Below are 23,890 nucleotides of genomic sequence, written 5' to 3' on the forward strand. Positions count from 1 at the left end.
ACCCCAAACCAAAACCAAAATAAATAATAAATAGGTCAGCCTAGCACATTTTAGGCTCTAGTTGTGAGCCAACCTTCAAAACCAAACACATTTGATAGACATTCACTAGGTGCTAGAGACGGGGCCTCCTCGGTGGTGGCTCCAGGCCTGCACAACTCCCTCCCATAGGATAGGTATTTTATCCCTTCAATCCTGAATTTTAAAAACAGGCCTTTAAAGAACATAAGAAAAGCCCTGCTGGATGAGGCCAATGGCCCATCTAGTCCAGCACTGTGTCTCTCACAATGGCCAACCAAATGCCTATAGGAAGTCCCACAAAGGATTCCCAGCAACTGGTATTCAGAGGCATGCTGTCTCCAACAGTGGAAGCAGAACACAGCCTTTGTGGCTAGTAGCTGTTGATAGCCTTATCCTCCATGAATTTGCAGAGTCAAACCTCAGCCCTCATGCTCCCAAAATCCTGTTTCTGACAACAGCCCCCCAGATGTCCTGCAGGCAGGGATGTGCAGAAGATGTGCCTTCCAATGCTCTCCTGGTAGATCTCACAGTAGACTGGCAAGGGTTTAACTTCCAATTAACAAGAAAAAAAATTGTAATAAAACTAAATTTAAGAAGATTGAACGAAAACAGACCCCCACGATGCGAAGCTTTGAAGCTATATGGTTAGACGAGATAGCATCAGTCCCCCCGGAGCACCTGACAAATCCGAATCCATTGACTAGGGGTGCTGTCTCCCCAACTGGAGTTGAGGCTAGCAAGAACTCAGAGAACTCCAGGCTAATACCCACAGATAAAGTGAAGTGGCTCCTTCTTTTAGAGGACCGGATCTTAGTATTTTTCAACTATCCTAAACTACGTGGCTGGTTTTCACAGAGGAACCGTAAAAACCATCTATTGAAACTTTTACCTGCCACTGTCCAGTCCTCCCTGGATCTTGATTCCATTGAGAAGATTGAATATCTCTTCTATAATTCAATAACGGCTCGAGCCTTGGTGTCTTTTACCTCTACCTCTGCCATGAAGCTAGTTTATTCCCATAAGGTGGCGATCCAAAATAGAGGCATTGGGGTTAAAAGATACTTTAAAAACTATGCCCCCCCTCTTCCCTTGATCTTATATAGCCTGGAGAAACGCTCTGCACCCTCAGTTACGATGAAGGAGAAAGTTCCTATTGGAACGTTTGTTACTTGTCCTAGCCCTCCCCCAAATCTAACAACTGACAGCCGGAGTCAGTTATTCCAGGGATAACAAGCACAGTGAATAATGCAGTTCGGGTGAATTCTGCTCAGAATGTGATGGATTCTGCCACTGGGAACTATTGCCCTGAGGAAGCTTTACTTATAAACAGCTTTGGATCACTACCTGAACAGGAACGCAAAATTCTACTCCGCTTGGCGGCTTTGAAAGATACTCTTATGAACTTGTTTAATCACAACTGTGAGGATAGGCAGAATGCTTCCTCCTGGCCAGTGTTTGACCCTAGGATTGCACTGAACACTGTACCAACTGAGAACTCACTGGAGCACAAAAAAAGGGTTTTGAGAACACATCAATACAGCTGCCCAGCTTGGAAACATTACACCCCTTCTAAACTCCATTATCCTGCCAGGCCAGCGAGTGCTAAGCCCTGAAATAATTGTAACACACCCGACAGAAGGAACGAATTTATTACCTTCCCCTCAACCATCTTCAATCATGACAAAGGAGGGCCTACAACATCTCTCAGCCTACCATGATTATGTAAATTCTGAGCCGAAACCTTTTGACTGGTTGGCTGTACAGTGTTTGGAACCCCACGAGTACAGTCCCCCAGCTCACAAAGATAGCAACTTGGCACCTTCTGTTCAACCTTCGTCCATCTGCGACTCTTCTGTAAATTGTTGTGTGCTGAGGGATCCATCGGATATACTCGACAAAACTGAAGAGACAGATTGACTATGTCCGGCCCTCGATCCTCACTCAGCAAAAAAAACCCAGAGGTCTGACCAAACACATGTGTTGTCCTGGAATGTGGCTGGCTGGACAAACAAGGCCCGGGATCTGGAATTCCTGGATTTCATACAGGGACACGATATCATTTTTCTTCAAGAAACTTGGCTCACAGATGAACTTTCCTTGACTGACTTTGTGGTGCATTCGCTTGTAGCGGCCCCTAGTACTGTGGGTGGCCGCCCAAAAGGGGGTTTATCCATCCTAGTTACAACCAAACTTGATACTTCCATCACAAGAATCGGGGACCTGGATAACATAGCGCTGGCTTCATTACTTAAATTTTCTTGTCTTACCTTGTTGTTAATTAATGTGTACATTCCTCCCCTTTACAAGACGGCTGAGATTGAAGATGCCTGGAAAAAGCTGGAGGGGTTTATTAGTAAACTCCTGAGTGACTACCCAGAAGCCCTGGCCTTAATAGCCGGAGACTTTAATGCTAGGACTGGTGCTAGTGATGAAAAGCTGTATTCGCATTACCAGCTCCTTCCGCCAAATATAGAATTGGAGCACCCTCTTCCCCGAGACAATCCAAGGACCAGAAGTGTAATCTCGCTGGGTTATGTCTAATAGAGTTGACCAATTCCCTTGATTTAGTGATCCTGAATGGATCCACAAAGGGTGACACCAGGGGCGAATTTACATTTGTATCCAACTTGGGGGCTTCCACTATTGACTATTTCAACAGGGTGTTCTATTGCAAGGTGGGGATGAGAGGTGACAGTGATCATTTACCACTGTTTCTGTCTCTCATGCTCGGAGTTCAAGCAGACTATTTGGAGTGCGAGCCTATGCTGAATTCGCTGGTAGAACACGGATTCCTATGTATGAAATGGTCCCCGAAACTGGGTGACACCATGCTAAAATTTCTCCAGTCTGAGGAAGCTTTTTGCCTGCGTGAATCTATACTAACCGCGCAGTCCCCAGACGTAGCCCTTGAGTTCTACCAGGAACTCATCACCTCTATTCGCCAACTCCTAACTCCAAAAATTACCAGAAGGCTTGGGACTTCTTATCCCAACTCTAAATCATGGTTTGACCATGAATGTGTCACTCTAAAGAAATTACTTCTGAGTAAATATCAAACTTATAGATCCCTAGATCTACCCTCCCTTCCTGAGGAGTACCTTGAGCTTAAGAGAAGTTATAAAGCCCTAATTAAAAAAAAAAAAAACATGCTAGGAGGGAGGATTGGAAAAACCTGATTAACGCAGCTAGAACAAGGAACTTGTTCGCTTTTTGGAGATTGGTGTCCGGGGGCGGACAATTTGCCACTCCAAATGCGGATTTCCACATTCCACCTAATGTATGGGAATCCCATTTTAGGATGCTTTTCTCCATGCCCCTTACTAAAGGCTGTTCACAGGTGAAGACAAATAAGCCAGAAGTGCTCCCGAAATGGCCTACAGTCTCTGTTTCAGAGATTGTTTCCCTTATTGACCAACTTAAAATGGGTAAGGCCCCAGGAAGCGATAATGTGCCCCCTGAACTACTCAAGGACAACGTGGACTGGTGGGCCCCGCTTCTGGCTGCTCTTTTTACGCACATAGATAGAACGGCATGTATCCCTGAGGACTGGAGGTTGGCTATCGTAATCCCAATTTTCAAGAAAGGGAAACCCTCCAACCCTGCTAATTATTGCCCAATCAGCTTACTCAGCAGCATCTGTAAGCTTTATGCCTCCCACCTCCTTAATAAATTCCAGGAGTGGCTTGATGCTGAAAAATTTTTAGATGAGGAACAAGCTGGCTTCAGGGTGGGACACTCCACCCTTGACCAGGGCCTGGTCTTACAGCACCTTGTGGAGAAGTACATGTCTCCATCAGGGGGAACTCTGTATGCAGCATTTATTGATTTTAAATCTGCTTTCAATTTGATCCCCAGGAACAGACTATGGGAAAAACTGAGGGAATATAATATAGATAGGCGACTTCTCCTTCTGATCCAGGGCCTCTACGAGAACACCTATTTAAAGGTCAGGTGCAACCGTACAGGCCAGTTAACCGCCCCTATCCCGACAGACAATCGGATCAAGCAGAGTTGCGTTCTTGCGCCATCATTGTTCAATTTTTATATTAATCCACTAATCAAACGTCTTGCTGGGGAAAATGCTCACCCACCTATATTGGCGGGAAGACCACTGTCGTCCCTTTTGTATGCGGATGATGCCGCTCTCCTGTCTTTAACATGCGTGGGTTTACGTCGCCTTCTGAGAGCACTCAGTCTCTTTTGTGAGACACAGTATCTTACAATTAACTACGACAAGTCCAAGGTCATAGTATTTACCCGTAAAAGACTTAAACATCGTTGGAGACTGAATAATCACCGAATTGAACAAGTCCCCTTTTTTAGATACTTGGGGATGACCTTTCACTCTTCGGGTTCTTGGAATTTCCATCTAAGAAACGCTGCTGCACGTGCGCAGAGAATCATTAGGGCGCTTCTCACTTTTTTCTAAGGGGGGTCAATATATCCCTGTGGCAATGCTGGTCTTTAATTCTAAAATAGTACCTCAACTCCTACACGGCTCACAACTATGCACCCAGGGTAACTATGCCCCCCTGGAAGTCGCACAATCCAAATTTATCAGGAACATTCTAGGTCTACCTTGTTGTGTGCCAAATGTTGCGTTACGTCGGGAGTTAGGTACCTTGTTGGTTGAGGCTAGGGCTTGGGTATACAGGATAAATATGTGGTTAAAGTTAACTTTCTCCCCTCTGGGACTTGCCCCATTAACTCTCACAGATCCATATCAATCGGGTTGGAAACCTACGATGAACTCCAAGTTGCTGTCGATGGGTTTCTCATGGCCAGATATACTACGACTGGGATACTTTAAAGCTAAAGAGCTTATTTCTTTACGTATTAGGGACATTGAGCTCCAGCACAATATGAGCCAATTGTCGGCGTTCAACAATATAGGGCCCAGTGTAAGAGAGCCTGTACCCGCGCCTTATTTAACTTCCTTAAGCATCCCCAAGTATAGGAGGGCGTTGTCTCTGGCCAGATTTAACGTTCTCCCCTCTGCTGTATTGGAGGGGAGATATAAGAAAGTACCGCTAAAAGAACGGGTCTGTATTTGTGGTTCTGGAGCGATAGAAGGGGTAGAGCATGTCATATTACACTGCTCCTTTGATACAGACCTTCGCACTTTGTTTATATCTCCTTGCCTTTTAAAAAGATTCAGACCTTTTGAAGATATCCAGGTGCATGTTTTCCTTGACGACCGTGATCCATTCATTACGGATATGGTGGCGAGATTTTGTGTGGCGGCCATGGCACGTAGAAAGAGCTTGGCCCAAGCATTTTAACACTTCTTGTAACTATTTTGTACCTGATCTGGTCATTGTTTACAATCCTATTGTTTTAAATTTGCTGGTCTTGTACCGAAATAAACAAATCAATCAATTAACAAGAGCAGTGATGAAAAGGCTTCCCCCACCTTGCAGGCGTTAAGAGTCCCTGATTTGTGGTAACTCAAATGGAGATTCTGGACAGATCCACACATTTAAAGCACATCCAACATATATTTAAAGCACATGACCTCCCCCAAAGAATCCTGGGAACTGCAGGTTTTTTTCTTCAGAGAGCTACAAATTCCCAGCACCCTTAAATTACATTTCCCACAATTCTTTGAGGGAAGTCGTGTGCTTTATATTTATGGTATGGACCTGCCCTTAGAATCAGAGCTGGAAAGAACCTCAGACCATCAACGTCTACCTACCACCTATATAGGGAATCCACTACTACAGGATTCCTGATAGGCCATCCAGCCCCTGCTTAAAAGCTTCCAACAAAGAAGAGCCCAAACAGTTAATACTGTCAGGAAGCTCTTCCTAAAGTTTAACCTCTTTTCCTCTTCTTCTTGCAATTTGAACATGGTGGTTCACGTCCAACCCCCCTGTAGCAACAGAAAGCAGGATTTGCTCCGTCGCCTATGTGACAGCCCATCAAAGATTGGCTGGGTCTGGAAGAAGCCTCTGTCGAGAAGAGAGTGACAAAAATGGTGTTAAACCGCTTTGGGAACTGTAAGGGGAAGAGGAGTCCTGGTGAAGAGGATGATTAAAAAAGGGTGACTCCTATCCCACCCCAACAAAGGCTGAAAGTCACACCATGCTACGATCCAAGTTAATGACCAAAAGCGTAAGCAATGTCTTAGCTTAGTGCAGCGGTTCCCAACATTTTGTTCCCCCGCAGACCACTTGAAAACTGCTGGGAGTCTTGGTGGACTACTTAAAACGATTTTTCTGCTTGTTATAGCCACTGTAATGCCCTGTGCTAGATGCTGTATGATTTTTAATTCTATTTTTATGGCTTTTTTATTTCTTATACATTGCGTTTTATCGCATTCCACAGAATTTAAATTGTAACAATGTAAGAAACAAGAGAGGTCATAAAAATCAAGGTGAGTATTTAATGCGATGTCTGCGCCATCTCCTGTCTTCCACCACAAACCCACAGGCATGCTGAGGACCACCTGAATGAAGCTTGCAGGCCCTTAATGGTCTACCAACCACAGTTTGAGAACCTCTGGCCTAGAACCCTTAGAGAAAGGGCTTTTTAGTTTAGAGAAAAGGCAAGGAAGAGTGGACGTGATAGAAGCATGTAAAATTATGAGTGGTGTGGAGAAAGCGGATAGAGAAAAGTTCTTCTCCCTCTCTTGTAACACTAGAACTCGGGGCCATCCAATGAAACTGAATGTTGGAAGATTCAGGACAGACAAAAGGAAAGATTTCTTCACACAGGGCAGAGTTCAGCTATGGAATTTGTTCCCACAAGAAGCAGTGATGTCCACCAACTTGGATAACTTTAAAAAGAGGATCAGGCAAGTTCAAACCAAAAGAGGGGAGAGTGCAGTTGTGCATAGCTTCCGCTTGTGGACATCAGGTTGGCCACTGTGAGAACAGGATGCTGGACTACAGATGGGCCTCTGGTCTGATCCAGCAGCCAGGCTCTTATGCTTTGATTTGGATTCTGGCATTGAGCAGGGGGTTGGACTTGATGGCCTTATAGGTCCCTTCCAACTCTATGATAATATTCTTATAAGCCTAAATGCTGGCAATGATGGTGCCGGGCTCCTTCTCTGGGGAGAGCATTCTGCAAACAGGGAGCCTCTCTGCACCTCCCTCAGAGGAGGAAGCACACGGAGATGATGATCGGAAGGTCTGGATAGGTTCAGGTGGGGAGAGGCAGGCCTGGGCACTCGGCCTATGGTCTCAAGTCAACTATACCTGACTGCGCTCTTCCCCAACACATCCCCCAAAAGCAGCTTCCCTGCTCTTTGCTCCCCAGACAAATCAAAAGGAAGACCCTGCATGAAGCCAATTCATGTGGAAGGGCCGTCGCTCAGTGGAAGGACATCTGCTTGGCATGCAGAAGGTCCCAGGTTCAATCCCAGCATCTCCAGGTAGGGCTGGGAAAGAAAGAGCCTGAAATCTGGGAGTTGCTGCCAGTTAGTGTAGACAGTAATGGGCTAAAGGGACCAACGGTCTGACTCAGGGTAAGGCAGCTTTCTATGTTGACGGAAAACACCCTTCACGGCCTTATCGCCAAATAAGGTCCAATTGTCTGGGCCAAATTGTGCTCAGCAGAAGGGAATCAACCAGGCCGGTGGAACAAGTGTTCCGTGGTGCCTGTCAAGGTGGGCTGGCATCTCCTCAATTACTTGGGACACAATGAAGTGCTAATCTTTTTAGCAGATCATCTCTCCCAAGAAGCAGCGTATTAGGGATAGGAAGGGGGAGAGAGAATGGACTGTGGGCTGTTTGAGAGAGGGGGTGCAGAGAAGCAAAACAGAAAAGAAAATGAAGGTGTGTCTAACTGCCTTTCGGCCGAACAGATGTCTTGCGCGTGATGTACGAGGCGCGGATAAAGCTGTCGCAGCCCGCTGCCAAATCTGGGGAAAGTGATTGAAGCCGCCACACTTCCCAAGGACCATATTTCAAAACAGTAGGGTGGCTGGGAGTCAGGACCAGCCCCTGCTGAGCCGCCAGATGTTGGAAGCACCTGGAAAGGTGCCCCTGCCTCTCTTTCGCTGTTCGGCAGGTGCACGCTAACAGCAGCGAGTCGGAACACCGAGCGTGCAGTGTTTAAGTCGCCCCCAAAGGCAGTTTTCTGTTGTTGTTTTAAAAAAAGTCACCCACTATTTGCACACCTGTCATTCACTCGTTCATTTGGAAAGCACTCGGACATCCGTTGCTGTTCTTTAGCCCGCTTCCTCCCTTCTCTCTGCCAGCCCCCGTCCCACACATTTGAGGAAAAGCACACAGAGCAATGCCTGGCAGCTTCCATTGTTTTAAACTCAGGTGGTTCCTCTTCTTTCCAAGACCTCTATTAGTTCAAGTTTTAATTTAGATTAACCCTGGAAACCCCAATTAACTGCACGTCCGTCTGACTGAAATCAGAATGCAGGAAATAAACAATAAATAGCATTGATTCTAGGGCTTTAAAAAACCCTCAGCCATCTCTTCCTGAACCCTCATTCATCGCTGTCGTCAAAGCCACCCCTGCCTTCTCTCTGTCAGGTCAATTGCTTCTCTTTTTGGCTTCAACGTTTTATTAGCAAATGTTCATGTGCAAAGTTGGCCTCGCAGGCACTTGAACTCAGGGTGATGAGTACATTTTTAATCATATTCCAGCAAAAGGGAACTGGTGCATGAAGCCAGAGCCACAGGATTTAACCCCCACTCGTCAGCTGATGAGTGTGCACGAGGGGGTAAAATCCTGGTTAGACCCCTGCAGAGAGAAGGACTGAACTCTCCGCTCCTCAGCAGAGGTTAATCCTGCTTGGTGCTGATTTGCCTCCCCCAGTGTGTCGACTGGTGGGTGGGGCTGCCCACATATCAGTCACATGACATCACTGTGATGTCAGGTGACTGGCAGGTGGGAGGGCCTGTGGGGGAGATAAAGGTCTTGCTCACTGGGCCAAAAAAGGTTCCCCACACCCTTTTTAAAAGGTCAAAAACAGCTGTATTAAACATGCATTTTGAAACCAGCACAGTGTCCGATTTCCGGTGCGCATCGGGCAAGCCACGCCCCTCTCTCTCTCTTCCATGTTCCAAAAAGACACAAAATACAGGACAGTTGCAAAGCAAATTCAGGGCTTTTTGCGAGGGAAAGAGGAGGGAATGGGCACAACTGAGTACATGGCTGAGAATAGTCCCAGCCCCAAATTAAATCAATGCAGCTTAAGCACACTTAATTGCATGCTGCATTGTGCTGGGCACTTTGCACGCTGAAGAGGTTCCGATAATAACAAGCCAGCCAGCCGGGGCGATCCATCTCGATGCTACATGGAAGCTCAAAGCAGGCTGTCATATGCATATCCCTCACTGGAGCAGGGACCACCTGCAAGAACAGGAGGCTGCAGCAGTGGATCCCCCCTCACCGCCTCTCCATCATGACCCTCGAATCCAGCAGCAACGCAGACGCAAGAGGCCACATCTGCGCTATACATTTAAAGTGCTTGTATACCACTTTAGACCATCACGGCTTCACCTAAAGAACCCTGGGAATTGTAGTTTGTTAAGGATGCTGAGAGTTGTTAGGAGACCCCTGTTCCCCTCACAGAGCTACAGTTCCCAAAGCTGTTCAACAACCAATCCCTCTTCCCAAGGAACTCTGGGAACTGCAGTTGTGTGAGGGGAAGAGGGGATCTCCTAACAATTCTCAGCACCCTTCGCAAACTACACTTCCCAAGATCCTTTGGGGGAAGCCAGGACTGTTTAAAATGGAATAGTAGTGGAATAAACGTTTGGTGTGAATGTGGACTGAGAGATTCCTGACTAGTTGACTGGAGATAACTCCAGGGGACTAACTTATGCCTATTAATTTCAGTGGGTCTATTTCGAGTAGAACTTTGGCCACATCCACTTCATACATTTAAAGCAGTGTCATACCACTTTAAGCAGTCAATGGCTTCCCTCAAAGAATGCTGGGAACTCTTGTTATGGGTACTGAGAGTTGTTAGTAGCCCTATTCCCTTTCCGGAGCTACAATTCATCTGGAAATTTGGGGCGAGGTGTCAGCAGTACGCTGATGATACCCAGCTCTGTTTCTCAGAAACATTTGAATCAGGAAAGGCCGTGCAAACCCTGGACCAGTGCCTGGACTCAGAGGTGGGCTGGATGAGGGCCAAAAAACTGCATCTGAATCCTAGCAAGACGGAGGCACTGTGGGTTCGTGGCTCCCAAGTCTGGATAATTGGTCAGTTGCCTGCTTTGGATGGGGTTGTACTCCCTCTGAAAGAGCAGGTCTGTAATCTGGGGGTGCTCCTGGATCCATCTTTGTCGCTAGAGGCCCAGGTGACCTCAGTGACTAAGAGTGCCTTTTACCAGCTTTGGCTGGTAAGAGAGCTGCGGGCATTTCTGGACCGGGATAGCCTGACCCACTGTGGTCCATGCACTGATAACTTCCAGGTTGGATTACAGTAATGCGTTCTATGTGAAGCTGCCCTTGAGGTTGCTCCAGAAGCTGTAGCTGATGCAAAATGTAGCGGCGTGACTGCTCACTCAGGCAGGGTATTGCCAACATGTCACTCCGCTGCTGAAAGAATTGCACTGGATGCCCATTAGCTACCGGGCTAAGTTCAAGGTTCTGGTTTTGGTGTACAAAGCCCTATACAGCTTGGGACCAGAATACTTGAAAGATCGTCTTATCCCTTATATATCCAGTCTATCACTACACTCTGCAGGTGAGGGCCTCCTGCAGATACCATCTTATCAGGAGGTCCATTCCACACAACACAGGAAGCAGACCTTAGGTGTTGTGGCACCTACCATTTGGAATTCCCTCCCCCTGAATATTAGACAGGCACTATCTCTGTTATCTTTTCAGCGCCTACTGAGTCTTCTGTGGCTATGGGGCACGAGTCCTTTAGTGCTTCAGAGATGGGAAGGGTCTCTTGCAGGTGTACGCTTGGTAGGGATTCTTTGTCTGTGAGTTGTTGCAACATTGCTGAGAGTGGGTGGTTGATGTATGAGTGGGTGGTTGATATGTTTGAGGTAGTGAATGATGGTAGTGGTTGTACGGAATGGATGGTGAGTGGTTGTACGAGTGTGTTATGTTGGTGGTTATTTCTCTTATCTGCCTCTTTGACTTTTATATTATGTATGGATATTGTTCATGTATTTTGCTTTGTAAATTAATTTCATGTGGTTTTTATTGTAACTTGTGTATTTTATGGAAACCACTTTGAGATCTTTCAGACAGTAAGCAGTCTATAAATATAAGTAAGTATCTTTTTGATCAGACTTTCTTGGACATATAAAATCACACCGTTTTTATTTGTTTGAATTCCCTGAATTCCTGTTTTTACATGCTTTTATACTACTGCATAATGTTTGAAAACATTACTGTTTACTCAGGCATTTCTTATGGCTTAAGGGGACTGTTCCTGGCAACCCGAAGGTCACTGACGAAATAATGTTTTTAACTGTACCTGTGTTTTAGAATGTTTAACTGTTTTTCTAATAAACTATGCTTATGTGCGGTGGCTTGGATCCAGAGATAGCTTGCAAAAGCAGAGAGGTACTCCCACTTGCACAAGGCAGCCCACCAAATTTCCCCACTTTTTTGAATGGGTACAGCCCCCTCCCCTGTTCCAAGGGGTCCCTCAATCCTCAGCAGTAGTTGAAGGGGGGCAGAGGCAGGAAAGCCCCACTGCACAAGCAGAATTCTGCTTCCACTTCTTTGAATGCAACCCATTATATATTTTTGTACATTATACATAGTCTTACATGCATAGGCTACGTTAATTACGTTGTGAGTAAGTGGGGAGTAATGTGGATAATTCTGCCTCCCCGACACAAACACAAACACACCCACGAAGATTTAACTAACTACACATTTGAATACCTTTTATACCAACAAGCAAGCTGGATCAGCAAGTGGGAATTATCCAATAAATTTACATTAATTTCAGCAAGTGTGGGTGGATTCCTATAATACATAGACCGTACAAAGACGATGAATTAGCATAATCTGTCCGGAAAGGGGACAAAATGTGTAAATGGGCCTTTGCTTCTTCAATGATTTTCCAGGCAGTGCCCTTTCACACACATTAGCTCTGCCAATATACCAAAACATAGCATTCTGTCATTGTTTTGACCTCACACCTGCCCTTACTGGAGCGCCAAGGCTGCTTCATCTGCTAGCAGTCATTAGTCTGAGAGGGTACAGAGATACAAGCAGCTTTCACCCCAAATATGAAAAAGACGTGGCATATTTCAGCCATCATGTTCATCGTGGCTTCAGCATGGCTGCTCTAGTCTGTGCGTTCACTTAGCATGAGTGCTTTATGCAAACCTCGTGGTGAATTAACAGACTGCTCATTTAAGGAATGTATAGCCTGCCTGCCCACCCTATGAAAAACTTTTTTAAAAAGGAAACACAAAAATGGAAAGTTAAGAGCTATAAGAATACATTAAATCCATCTGTAAAGCCAACAGGAACAACAACCGACAACACTATCCCGAAAAAGCCTGGTTGATTTTTTAAAGAAGTTTTTAGGAGGTGCCTAACAAAGAGATATTGTTGGCACTATCTAAGGATGGGACCCGTTGGCCAGTGCTGGCTTGAAAGCATTCCATTGATCTAACAGGATTGCGTTGATCTGAGTTTGTTCTTTCTCTCCAAGCTCCTACTTTTACTGATCCAGGGCTTTTTCTCTCGGAAAGTATTGATATTAACATCTATATTTTTAACATATATATATATATATATTTATAGGAAATGTCAATAAATTAAAGGAAATATTGATATTAATATTGATATTAATATCACTATTTTAGGCCCTGATTTTTTTAAAAAAGAAAACACGTTCCCAAAAATAGGTGTGGAAAATCACTACACGAAAATTCAATCTGCAACAACAGAAAATTAATGGAGAATTCAGAACCAAATCTGAATTGGGTGGAATATTAGCATATCCCTAGTGATACCCTACGGAGCTGTAATGGGTGTCATACTGCCCGACTCGAACCTGAGAGCTTTAATGCTGTTTAGCCGGGGGAGGGATTGCATGTGCACACGTGTGCGTGCGCTGTTTAGTGGTGGGTGGGTGTATGTACATAAGAACATAAGAACATAAGAAGAGCCTGCTGGATCAGGCCAGTGGCCCATCTAGTCCAGCATCCTGTTCTCACAGTGGCCAACCAGGTGCCCGGGGGAAGCCCGCAAGCAGGACCCGAATGCAAGAACACTCTCCCCTCCTGAGGCTTCCGGCAACTGGTTTTCAGAAGCATGCTGCCTCTGACTAGGGTGGCAGAGCACAGCCATCATGGCTAGTAGCCATTGATAGCCCTGTCCTCCATGAATTTGTCTAATCTTCTTTTAAAGCCGTCCAAGCTGGTGGCCATTACTGCATCTTGTGGGAGCAAATTCCATAGTTTAACTATGCGCTGAGTAAAGAAGTACTTCCTTTTGTCTGTCCTGAATCTTCCAACATTCAGCTTCTTTGAATGTCCACGAGTTCTAGTATTATGAGAGAGGGAGAAGAACTTTTCTCTATCCACTTTCTCAATACCATGCATAATTTTATACACTTCTATCATGTCTCCTCTGACCCGCCTTTTCTCTAAACTAAAAAGCCCCAAATGCTGCAACCTTTCCTCGTAAGGGAGTCGCTCCATCCCCTTGATCATTCTGGTTGCCCTCTTCTGAACCTTTTCCAACTCTAGAATATCCTTTTTGAGATGAGGCGACCAGAACTGTACACAGTATTCCAAATGCGGCCGCACCATAGATTTATACAATGGCATTATGATATTGGCTGTTTTATTTTCAATACCTTTCCTAATTATCGCTAGCATGGAATTTGCCTTTTTCACAGCTGCCGCACACTGGGTCGACATTTTCATCGTGCTGTCCACTACAACCCCGAGGTCTCTCTCCTGGTCGGTCACCGCCAGTTCAGACCCCATGAGCGTATATGTGAAATTAAGATTTTTTGCTCCAATATGCATCATTTTACACTTGTTTATATTGAATTGCATTTGCCATTTTTCCGCCCATTCACTCAGTTTGGAGAGGTCTTTTTGGAGCTCTTCACAATCCCTTTTTGTTTTAACAACCCTGAACAATTTAGTGTCGTCAGCAAACTTGGCCACTTCACTGCTCAATCCTAATTCTAGGTCATTAATGAACAAGTTGAAAAGTACAGGTCCCAATACCAATCCTTGAGGGACTCCACTTTCTACAGCCCTCCATTGGGAGAACTGTCCGTTTATTCCTACTCTCTGCTTTCTGCTTCTTAACCAATTTCTTATCCACAAGAGGACCTCTCCTCTTATTCCATGACTGCTAAGCTTCCTCAGAAGCCTTTGGTGAGGTACCTTGTCGAAAGCTTTTTGAAAGTCTAAGTACACTATGTCCACTGGATCACCTCTATCTATATGCTTGTTGACACTCTTACAGAATTCTAATAGGTTACATGCGCATGCGCTGAATGCAGCCCTCCAGGCCTTTCTCTCCGGCCCACAGATTCTGCCCAGGCCACACCCCTTAGTGGCCCTGCTCTCCACCCTATCTCTAGCAACAATACCTCTTGCTTGCCTAGATGGCAAGTGGTATGTGCGCGCGTTGTGCGCTCGCATGTGTCTGGCCTCACCTTCTTTTGCCATGCCCACTACTGATATGTGCCTCCCCCACCCCCGGCCCCCAGAAGGTTGCCTCCCACGGAATGTGGCCCTCAGGCTGAAACACAATTTCCCTATTCCTGATGTGAAGGTCTCCCCTGTGGGAAAAGGAGCTCTAGCGCTCTCAGCAGGTGGAGGGCCTAAGATTGCAGTTAATTTACTTCCACAAAAAGCTGAGCTGATTAGGTGAAGCAGCGCAAGGGCAGGTGCTTAACTCGTTTTGGCGTGACCTAACCGTTTCAACACTCCACCTGATGCAACATGGTCCCACCTGATGGTAGAAGTCGTCGTCATCGAAGATCTCCTCGTCTAGATCTTTGAGGTGCGCATTGGATGTTGCCGGCGGAAGAGCCTCCTACACAGTCAGAAATAGCAAGTACACATTCATAAAGACTCTCTGGGCTGGAATCTGGTTCAAAAGGCAGCTTTCTTAGTGGCTCTCGTGACCACAGAGCTCTTGAGAAGCCCAGGTGACATACCCTACTTTGCTTTATAAAGCAAACTCAAAGCAGCTTAATGATTAGGTCCAGCCATCTTCACACTTTTCAGAGACAGAGTCCACCTTTAATTCAAACATGCATTTGGGCACCCGTTTTATTTACTTTTTGGAACCAGGTATTTGTATGGTCATAGCGCTACTGTTGCAACCCACCTTTAATGAGGCAATGACATGGTTGCGGATCCTGATCCACGCACTGGACCAATGCTCTAAGCTACTTTTATTGGTGAACAGGTACAGTAGCGCCCCACTCATACGGCGGGTTACATTCTGGACCCCCGCTGAAAAGCTAAAAGCACCGAAAAGCAGAACTCATTGAATAGAATGGTGCGTGACGCCCAAAAACCACCGTAAAAGCAGAGCAAGCACCGTATGAGTGGGGCTTTAGTCTAATTGCGTCTAATTGAGACCATCGCATTAGCGAAGTGCCATAAAGCGGGGCACTACTGTATATGCAGCTAGCCTACAAAGCCATCGCAGTTAACTCTAGATCCAGGCTCCTAGCCATATTAGCTCAGTCTTCTTAATAAGCCTGCAGATAAATCTTTGGGAAACACGCACATGCAGACAGAGCTTGGAAAAGTTACTTTTTTGAACTACAACTCCCATCAGCCCCAGCCAGCGCCATGCTTGCTGGGGCTGATGGGAGTTGTAGTTCAAAAAAGTAACTTTTCCAAGCTCTGCATGCAGATAATATGGACCATCACTTTGGTGTTTCAAATTCCCCAAACCACAGCTTATTTATTAAATTTATACCCTGCCCTTCCTCCCAAAGGACCCCAGCAGGATGACATCCTGCAAACCCTACAAACTTTTAATCCATTGCGTAGAAAATTCCTCCTCAGTCTGCCTTCTTCCAATAGCCTTCTCAGAACAAGAAAGCTACCTTGCTTTTGAACTACAATGGCCAATTTGTTTCCTCACCCACCCCATCAAACCTCCAGCTTGGTGAAACCTCTTACCATCTGTTCCGGCAAAGCCCCTGGAAGGGGCTTGGGGGCCAGCTGTGGCTTCCCCAGCACCCTGTATGCCAACCGCTTGGTGCGTGTCCGCCGGAGCAATCTCTCTTGGTCCATCAGAATGTGATCAATCTGAGTCAAGACGGAGCGCTCAAAGGCACCAAAACCCTGCAAGGACATTAAGCAGTGTCACATGACAAGAGGAAAGCCGCCCTTCAAAGCACACCAACATCTGCCCGCTTTCCATCCTTCCAAATCTTCTGTGCCAGTGGATAAGCAGAAAAGCGTTTCCTACGTGAGAGGCTTTAGTTCGGGATCTTTGTGGGTTTTTATTTATATTAAATTTATAAATATTGTTCCCCAGGAAAGCTGAATGGAAGAAGCATCAGGATTAATAGGCTAGTTTCACAGCAGAACTTCCAAATGCACAACCCCACTTTATGAAAAACTGGGATTAAACTCTTAACGCTGGGTGCTCAAACTGATACCCAAACTGATGTTCACACTGGAAAACAGGAGGCTGCCTTAGACTCATCAATTCATCCACATCAATACTGTCTACACTGACTGGCTCTCCAGGGTTTCAGGCAGGGGTCAGTCCCAGTCCCATCTGGAGATGCCAGGGATTGAACCTGGGACCTTCTGCATGCAAAGCAGGTGCTCTGTGGCTGAGCTGGCTGGACCAGACAGCATTTTCCATTTCCCCCAGTTCTTTCCCCCTCCTTTCTGAAAAGTCAGCCAAGGCTTCCCAAGTGGTGGGGGTGGCCATGCTATTTTAAATTTATTAATACATTGTTACGGCAAGTCATCCGCCTTCCCCTCCCAAGCTCAATATTAATTGTTATTGTTATTATTAGATTTGTATCCTGCCCTTCCTCCCAGCAGGAGTTATACAGTTATTTGTATAACTCCTCTCATTCCTCCAGCTACTACTCAAAGCTCTTAATTAGCACCAACAGCGGTGCTAGAGGGAGCAGTACGTATGAATGGACTGCCTTCAAGTCGAACCCGACTAATGGCGACCCTACGAATAGGGATTTCATTGTAAGCGGGATTCAGAGGGGTTTACCATTGCCTCCCTCTGAGGCTAGTCCTCCCCAGCAGGCTAGGGCCTGTTCAGCTTGCCACAGCTGCACAAGCCAGCCCCTTCCTTGTCCGCTGGGGGGCAACTGGGCTCCTTGGGACTCTGCAGCTGGCCCACGGCTGCACAGGTGGCAGGGCACGTAACCCCTGAGCCACTCCCTGTGGGGGTGATCTTTAGCTGGCCCTTGATGCCCAGGAGATACAAGCAGGGATTTGACTCCCAGCCAGGCTCTCCTCCCCACTGTGCTATACCAGCTGTTTCGAGGCAGCACTACAGCAGACTAAAAGACACAATGCAATTGCCCTGAGGAGCTTGCAGGTCACCCTGTTGCAATTCTCCCAGCGACCCTGCAACAGAGATGGTTATTGTTGCCTCTCTGCAAAAGCAGGACCGAGACCAAAATGGCCAAGACTGCATTCGACTCTGCTCTCTTAAAAATATCCCAGAAATCTGCACTGGGAAGAGCTGGATTTCGTGACCTGAATAAATTATACACAGAAGAGCTGGATTCTGTGATCTGAATATATTATGCAAGTTGGAGTGTATGTTACTGCATTTTGACATTTATTCTGTTTCTGCTGCATCCTGGCATTAAAGCCAAACACACAAAAACAGCCCCCCTCACTGTGAGATTTCACCAGGCATTGCCTCCATGCTTTATGGCCCTTTATCACAGTCTTAAGGTCTAGAAACTCATCCTTTTTAAAAATATGGAAGCTGAGATGTTTTTTAAAGAAGGAAGCTCAGCTTCCTGTGTCCTATATTCTAGAAATCTTTTGAAGCGGGAGTAGGGAAATGTGTTGCCCTCCAGGTGTTGTTAGACTACAACTCCCATCATCCCTGATCAACTGGCTATATCAAGCTGGTGCAGATGGGAGTCCAAAACCACCTGAAAGTCTGCTTTAACTAGACATTGACCCTGGGCCCTTCTGCATGCAAAGCATGCACTCTTATGAAAGAAATGTTTTGTTTTAACACTTCCAGGTTTTCAAAGTGAGAGATCTTACGCTGCTGCTAAGCCCCAAGTGATATATGCCCTGACCCACCCACCGACCCCAACACCCCGCAATTAGAGAGAGGATCAACTCTTACCTTCCCCAGTTTGCCAGAAGCCAACTTGGTCCTGTCGTGCCACTTCTGCAAGGTGCTGTTCCGATAGGCCCGGAAGTCAGCAAACCGCTTGGCCGCGAACTCTGGGTAGTCGTCCATTTCCAGCTTCCGCTTGGGCGGCCTCACCAGCACCCTCTTCCTCTCCTTGTCTCCCACCTCGGTTTCGTCGCCCTTGCGGCTGCCACTTAAGACCTCTTCATTGCTGAAATGTGAATGATCAAGAACATGGGCGCTTCCTCCTTCTGAAATCTCCCCCAAACGGTCAGCATGGGGAATGTTAGGACTGAGGGCTGAATGCGGCCCCATGGGCCTCTTTACCCGGCCCTCGTGACTCTTTCCAAGCCATGCCCCTCCCCAGCCCTGCTCAGTGGCCTCCTTGAGCGCTGTTGCCTGGCTGTCTTGCTTGCCTGGGCTGGGGGAGAGAAGCCTTTAACTTTTGCACGGGTGGAATCCAGCCTACCAGACAAAGCGAAGAGTCACATCCATCGCTCCACCTATTTTTTGTCTTTGGACCCGCCCACCACCGCCATGTGGTCCTGAGAAGACTGCCCGTGGAACTTGGGAATATAGGAAGCTGCCTTTATACTACGTCAGGCCATTATTAGTCCATCTAGTTCAGGATTGTCTACACTGACTGGCAGCAGCTCCCCAGGTTTTCAGGCAGGGGTTTCTCCCAGCACTCCCTGGAGATGCCGAGGACTGAACCTTCTGCATGCACGGCAGATGCTCTACCACTGAGCTATGGCCCTTTCCCCACTTTTCAACCAGAGGGAATTCAACAAAGCCGGGAAGGAAGGTTCCCCAACCCCATCTTGGAGGCTCACAAAACCCACCCTCGTTTTTCATTTACCTCTCCTCTTTGGCTTGCTGCCCATCAACCAGGTGCCTCGTGTCCGGGTACTGGTGCAACAGCTCATCCTGGAGATCCACCAGGGTTCTCAGCAAAGCCTTGAGGGCTTTGTAATCTGCAGAGCAAAAGGAAAACAGCATTTAACCCTCTCCAAGGAGTCACGACTGGGTGCATTGCAAACACAGGAGGAAGTTTTTTTTTGGGGGGGGGGGAGATAATCGAGGACCTAGCAGGCTGCATGTGAGTTTCACAAGCCTGCAATTTTGACACAGCAGTAAGACGGCGAGGCTGTTTCTAACTGGACCCTTAATTTCTTCATCCAGGAAGAAAAACAAGCCAACAACCCAGAGATTACACAATGGGAATAATATGCGCAAGTCTGCCCATTTTGCGCTCTGGCCAAAGAGTTTTCTGCAGAAACTGAGGAAGTGGTAAAGAACTGGAAATTTTAAAGTGAAGGCAAGAGAGAAAGAGGGCACGAAGGTGGGCAAGGGGAGAGCCGACGGCCATCCACATGGTAGCGGACTACAGTTCCCATCATCCCTGGCCATTGGCTCCACTGGCAGGGGCTGATGGGAGTTGGGAGTCTGGGGAATAAAACATCTGTGAGGACCACCAGTTCCCCTGCCCTGCCCTAGCAGGAGGGAGTGGGAGCCTAAGAAGTTGCCTCTAACCAGGTCAGTCTGTGTAGCCTAGTATCCTCTTCTCTGACTGGCAGCAGCTCTCTATGGTCTCGGGGAGAGAACGGTCTGCCTCATCCGCGGCTTTTAACTCAAGGGGCAGACACTGAACTCGGAGCCCTATGCAGGAAAAGCCGGCGATCTGCCTCTGAGCTTCAACACCTTGCCTTCAGACACTGGTGGGGAACCTCAGGCCCAGAGGGCCAAATGCAACCCCTCTAGCTAGCCCTCAGGATCCTGCCCAGGCCACGTCAACAGCCCTTCTCTGCACCCTCCTCAAGTTTTAAGTCTACTCTGGTTTTACGTACTCGTATTCAGATTTGTATAACTTGTAGTTTATTTCATGTTAGTCACTTCAATATTTGTAAAAAGCAATAACCTTTCCCATTTTAAGGGGCAAGGAGTGATTTGCCAAGGAAATTGCCGAGAACCAATTCTAAGTTTGTTCATGGTGCTGTTTATTTGCGGCCACGTTAATTTCTATTTCTGCTACCTTGTCCTGTCCTAACTTTTATATTGTTGAGCGTTGTTTTGCAATGGCCTAAGGACTAGAAACGAATAAAGAAATCTGTAGCTCTAGTGATTTTACTGGCTGCAACGTGTCCTTGAACAGAGATAAATACCTACTACTTGCCTGGATTGAGAGCGGTCCATATCTGGCCACACACACTTTTGTCACACCCACCATTGTTGGTAGTGGTGTTATTATGTTAATGTATATCCCACCCTTTCTCCCAAAGGAGCCCAGGGAGGCAACACATCATTAACACAGTATCAAAAGCATTCTAAAAACAATTCTACAACAATCACATTCTTTCAATCAACTATTTTAGAGTTGCCGGGAACAGCATCTTTCAGCCAACAAACGCCTGGGAAAACAAGAACGTTTAAAAATTCCTCCTGAAAGTCAATTGCGAGGGAGACAGGTGCACCTCACGAGAGAACCACCACTGAGAAGGCCCTGACACAGGTCAACGCCAGCCAGGCAGCCCTCCACTCCATAGTAGCACCACTAACAAGTACTTATCTACTGATCGCAGGGTCCAAGTTGGTTGATCCTTCCAAAGTATGTGGCCCCTGGAAGGTTCAGAGGGAACAGGACCCTTGGGTCATGCCACCTAGCCCCCAATATGACAAATCTGTGTGTGCATGCTTGTTGGTCTTTTTTAATATTTAAATCAGCAAGGCTACTGTGAGCTCATATTTTTGGAGGGGGGGGCGGGAGAACACTTGCCAACACAGGCTCCTTTTCTCCCCTCACCCACCACACCTTCAGCTTGTCATTTTGATGTTTTTTTAAAATAAAAAATAATAAAGGGCAAACCCATTTGTCGTGAACAGGCTTATGAGGCGGCAGCGAAGTACAAAAGGACCCATCGTATCACCCTGCGTGACAAGTGGCAGGCCAGCCTTTTTTTTAAGAGAAAGGGACAAAGCAGAGATAAAGTGGGGGATTATTTTCACCATCAAGCACATTACACATGTTTATTCCTGAATGGCAAAAAGCGCCGCAAGATATATTACGGTGGAGAGAGGGGCATGCATACTGGTGTGTGGGTGTCACATCTGCTGCAGCTGACACTCAGCATATGCAAAAGAGACAGCAACAGAGGTGTTACATTTGGCTCTAAGAGCCACTGACTGAAGAGGCTCGGAGAGAGAAAGAGAGAGGCTGAAATAATACAGGTTAGAGAGAAATGGGCCATTCCACAAAGTAGCCCATTCAAGAGCTTGGATGCACTAACAAAAAAATACATGTAAAATTGACATGCGGTTGCATCCAAGTTCTACTCAGAGTAGACCCGTTGCAGCTAATGGACATGACTAACTTAGTTTCATTCATTTCAATGGGTGTGCTCTGTGCAGGACTTGGTTGCATACAACTCAACAGACCTACATTAGTCATGCCCAATAACTCCAACAGGTAGCATCCAAACTAAGTTGGAGTTGGAGTAGGCTTGTCTCCAAGTAGAGCTGGGAATATCTCCAGCCTGAAACCCTGGGGAGCCGCTGCCCGCCAGAGGAGGCAACACTGGGTCTAGATGGACCAACAGACTGACTCAGTTTAAGGCAGCTTCCTATGTTCGCAACGGAAGGCCCAGAAAGATTCTCCACCTGAAACACTGCCGGTCCGCGTAAACAACACTGATCTAGATGGACCAACAGCTGCCCTGGCAGAAGGAGACTTCCTACATTCCTGTTTAATTCAGCCGTTCAATCAGAGCCACGAGGACTACGGATCTGGCCACGGTGACACATGCCTTAGTTACATCCCGTTTAGATTACCGTAACGTGCTCTACGTGGGGCTGCCTCTGAAGACTGTTCGGAAACTTCAGTTGGTACAACGTGCTGCAGCCAGAATGCTAACTGGGGCTGGTTACAGGGACCGTACTACCCCCCTGTTAAAAAAGCTCCACTGGTTGCCAGTCTGTTTCCGGACACAATTCAAAGTGCTGGTGTTGACCTATAAAGCCCTATACGGCTTAGGTCCAGGCTATTTATCTGACCATATCTCCCTGTATGAGCCTGCCCGGGCCCTGAGATCCTCAGGAGAGGCCCTTCTCTCAATACCCACATCTTCTCAAGTACGACTAGTGGGGACGCGTGAGAGGGCCTTCTCGGTGGCTGCCCCTAGGCTTTGGAATTCCCTTCCAAGGGAGGTAAGAATGACCCCCTCTTTGCAATCCTTCCGCCGACAAGCAAAGACCTTCCTATTCCAACAAGCCTTTGGAATTGAAGGCTAAGGATAGGGCGTGAAGGGTGCTGCATTGGTAATGTCTATTATATCGTTTTTAAACTAGTTTGAACTTTTTTAGCTATATGTGTGTATGGTTTTAATATTGGAAATAGTTTAATCTTATTTTAATGTAGACTTTGTATGTTTTTAATTATATGTATTTTTTATCTGGAAGCCGCCATGAGTTCCAGTTTTGGAAAAATGGCGGGGTATAAATAAAGATAATAATAATGATAATGATAATAATAATAATAATAATACTTTCAGGTGAAGGCCCATTGCTCAGTGGTAGAGCTATAATTTTTGCATGCAGAAGGCCCCAATCCCCGGCATCTCCAGGTAGCTCTGAGAGTGTCCCCTGCCCAAAACCCCTGGAGAGCTGCTGCCAGCCAGTGTAGACAATACTGAGCCAGATGGGCCAACGGCCTGACTCAGCATAACGCAGGTTCCTCCTCTGATCCTTCAGCTGCCGCCTCACTGGTGACAGCACAAGTCCTCACCCAAAGAGCGGGGCTGGATGTTGGTGGACCGCAACTCCCATCAGCCCCGGCACCATGGCCATAGGGCGGGATGATGGGAACTGTTGTCCAGCAATATCTGGAGAGCACCAGGTTCCCCATCCCTGCCTTATCCCCTCAGCCGCACATCTAGAAAATATTGCAGCTACCACAAATATGACGAACGTACACAAAGGGCCGTAGCTCAGTGGCGGAGCATCTGCCTTGTATGCAGAAGGTCCCAGGTTCAATCCCCAACGGCAGCTGCAGGTCAAGCCAGGAGAGACCACGTGCCTGAAGCCCTGGAGAGCCGCTGCCAGCCAGTGTTGACAATACTGGGCTAGACCTGACTCAGGACAAAGAGCTTCCTGTGTTCCTATGAATGGGAAGATATTCCCCCACCGCGTCAAACCAAGCTATTAATGCAAAACCCAGAGTGTCTGTCACTGTTTCCTGTCCAGTTTAGACATTTAGGATTAAGAGGGGTTATTTTCTTTCCTTTTCACAGACAGCTCCGAGACCGGAGCTAAACCATAGGTCAAACACAACGCTCGATACGTTGGCCCAAGAACAATACTTCTCAGTCAAACCCAGAAGCCAGACCTCCTCCCCACCGTCCCCGCACGCTCTCCCCGCCTCCCACCCCACCCCGGGTGCTAGTCATCCCCGGCAATTAATCCCCTAAGAAACACGTTTGATTAAATCTTTTCAAGCAAATCCTTTGCTTTGCTTTTGTTAGTTCACTTCTTGTCAACATCTATTAAAATATGCCTTTAATTCTCCCACAATCTTAAAAAACACTGATTCCACTGTCTTCAACTTTAATCAACTGTATGGCTGGCATTTTTC

At 46.8% G+C, this 23,890-nt stretch overlaps 1 protein-coding gene across 3 annotated transcripts in view; it reads right to left on the reverse strand.

Annotated features, from left to right (window-relative positions):
- The window catches only part of AATF (apoptosis antagonizing transcription factor), a 109,505-nt gene that overhangs the window by 57,958 nt on the left and 27,657 nt on the right, over positions 1-23,890 (reverse strand). For all 3 annotated transcript variants that reach the window (XR_009759838.1, XR_009759837.1, XM_061604848.1), the window contains exons 5-8: positions 19,127-19,241; positions 18,259-18,478; positions 16,086-16,250; positions 14,896-14,979 (exon numbers count right to left, since the gene is read on the reverse strand). Coding sequence is in view for 1 of the 3 variants with exons in the window: in XM_061604848.1 (XP_061460832.1) it covers positions 14,896-14,979; positions 16,086-16,250; positions 18,259-18,478; positions 19,127-19,241 (584 nt within the window). In the remaining 2 variants the exon portion in view is untranslated. The remainder of the gene's footprint in view (positions 1-14,895; positions 14,980-16,085; positions 16,251-18,258; positions 18,479-19,126; positions 19,242-23,890) is intronic.

The sequence above is a fragment of the Rhineura floridana genome, chromosome 21 (genome assembly GCF_030035675.1).
Source record: "Rhineura floridana isolate rRhiFlo1 chromosome 21, rRhiFlo1.hap2, whole genome shotgun sequence".
Taxonomy (NCBI): Eukaryota; Metazoa; Chordata; class Lepidosauria; order Squamata; family Rhineuridae; genus Rhineura; species Rhineura floridana.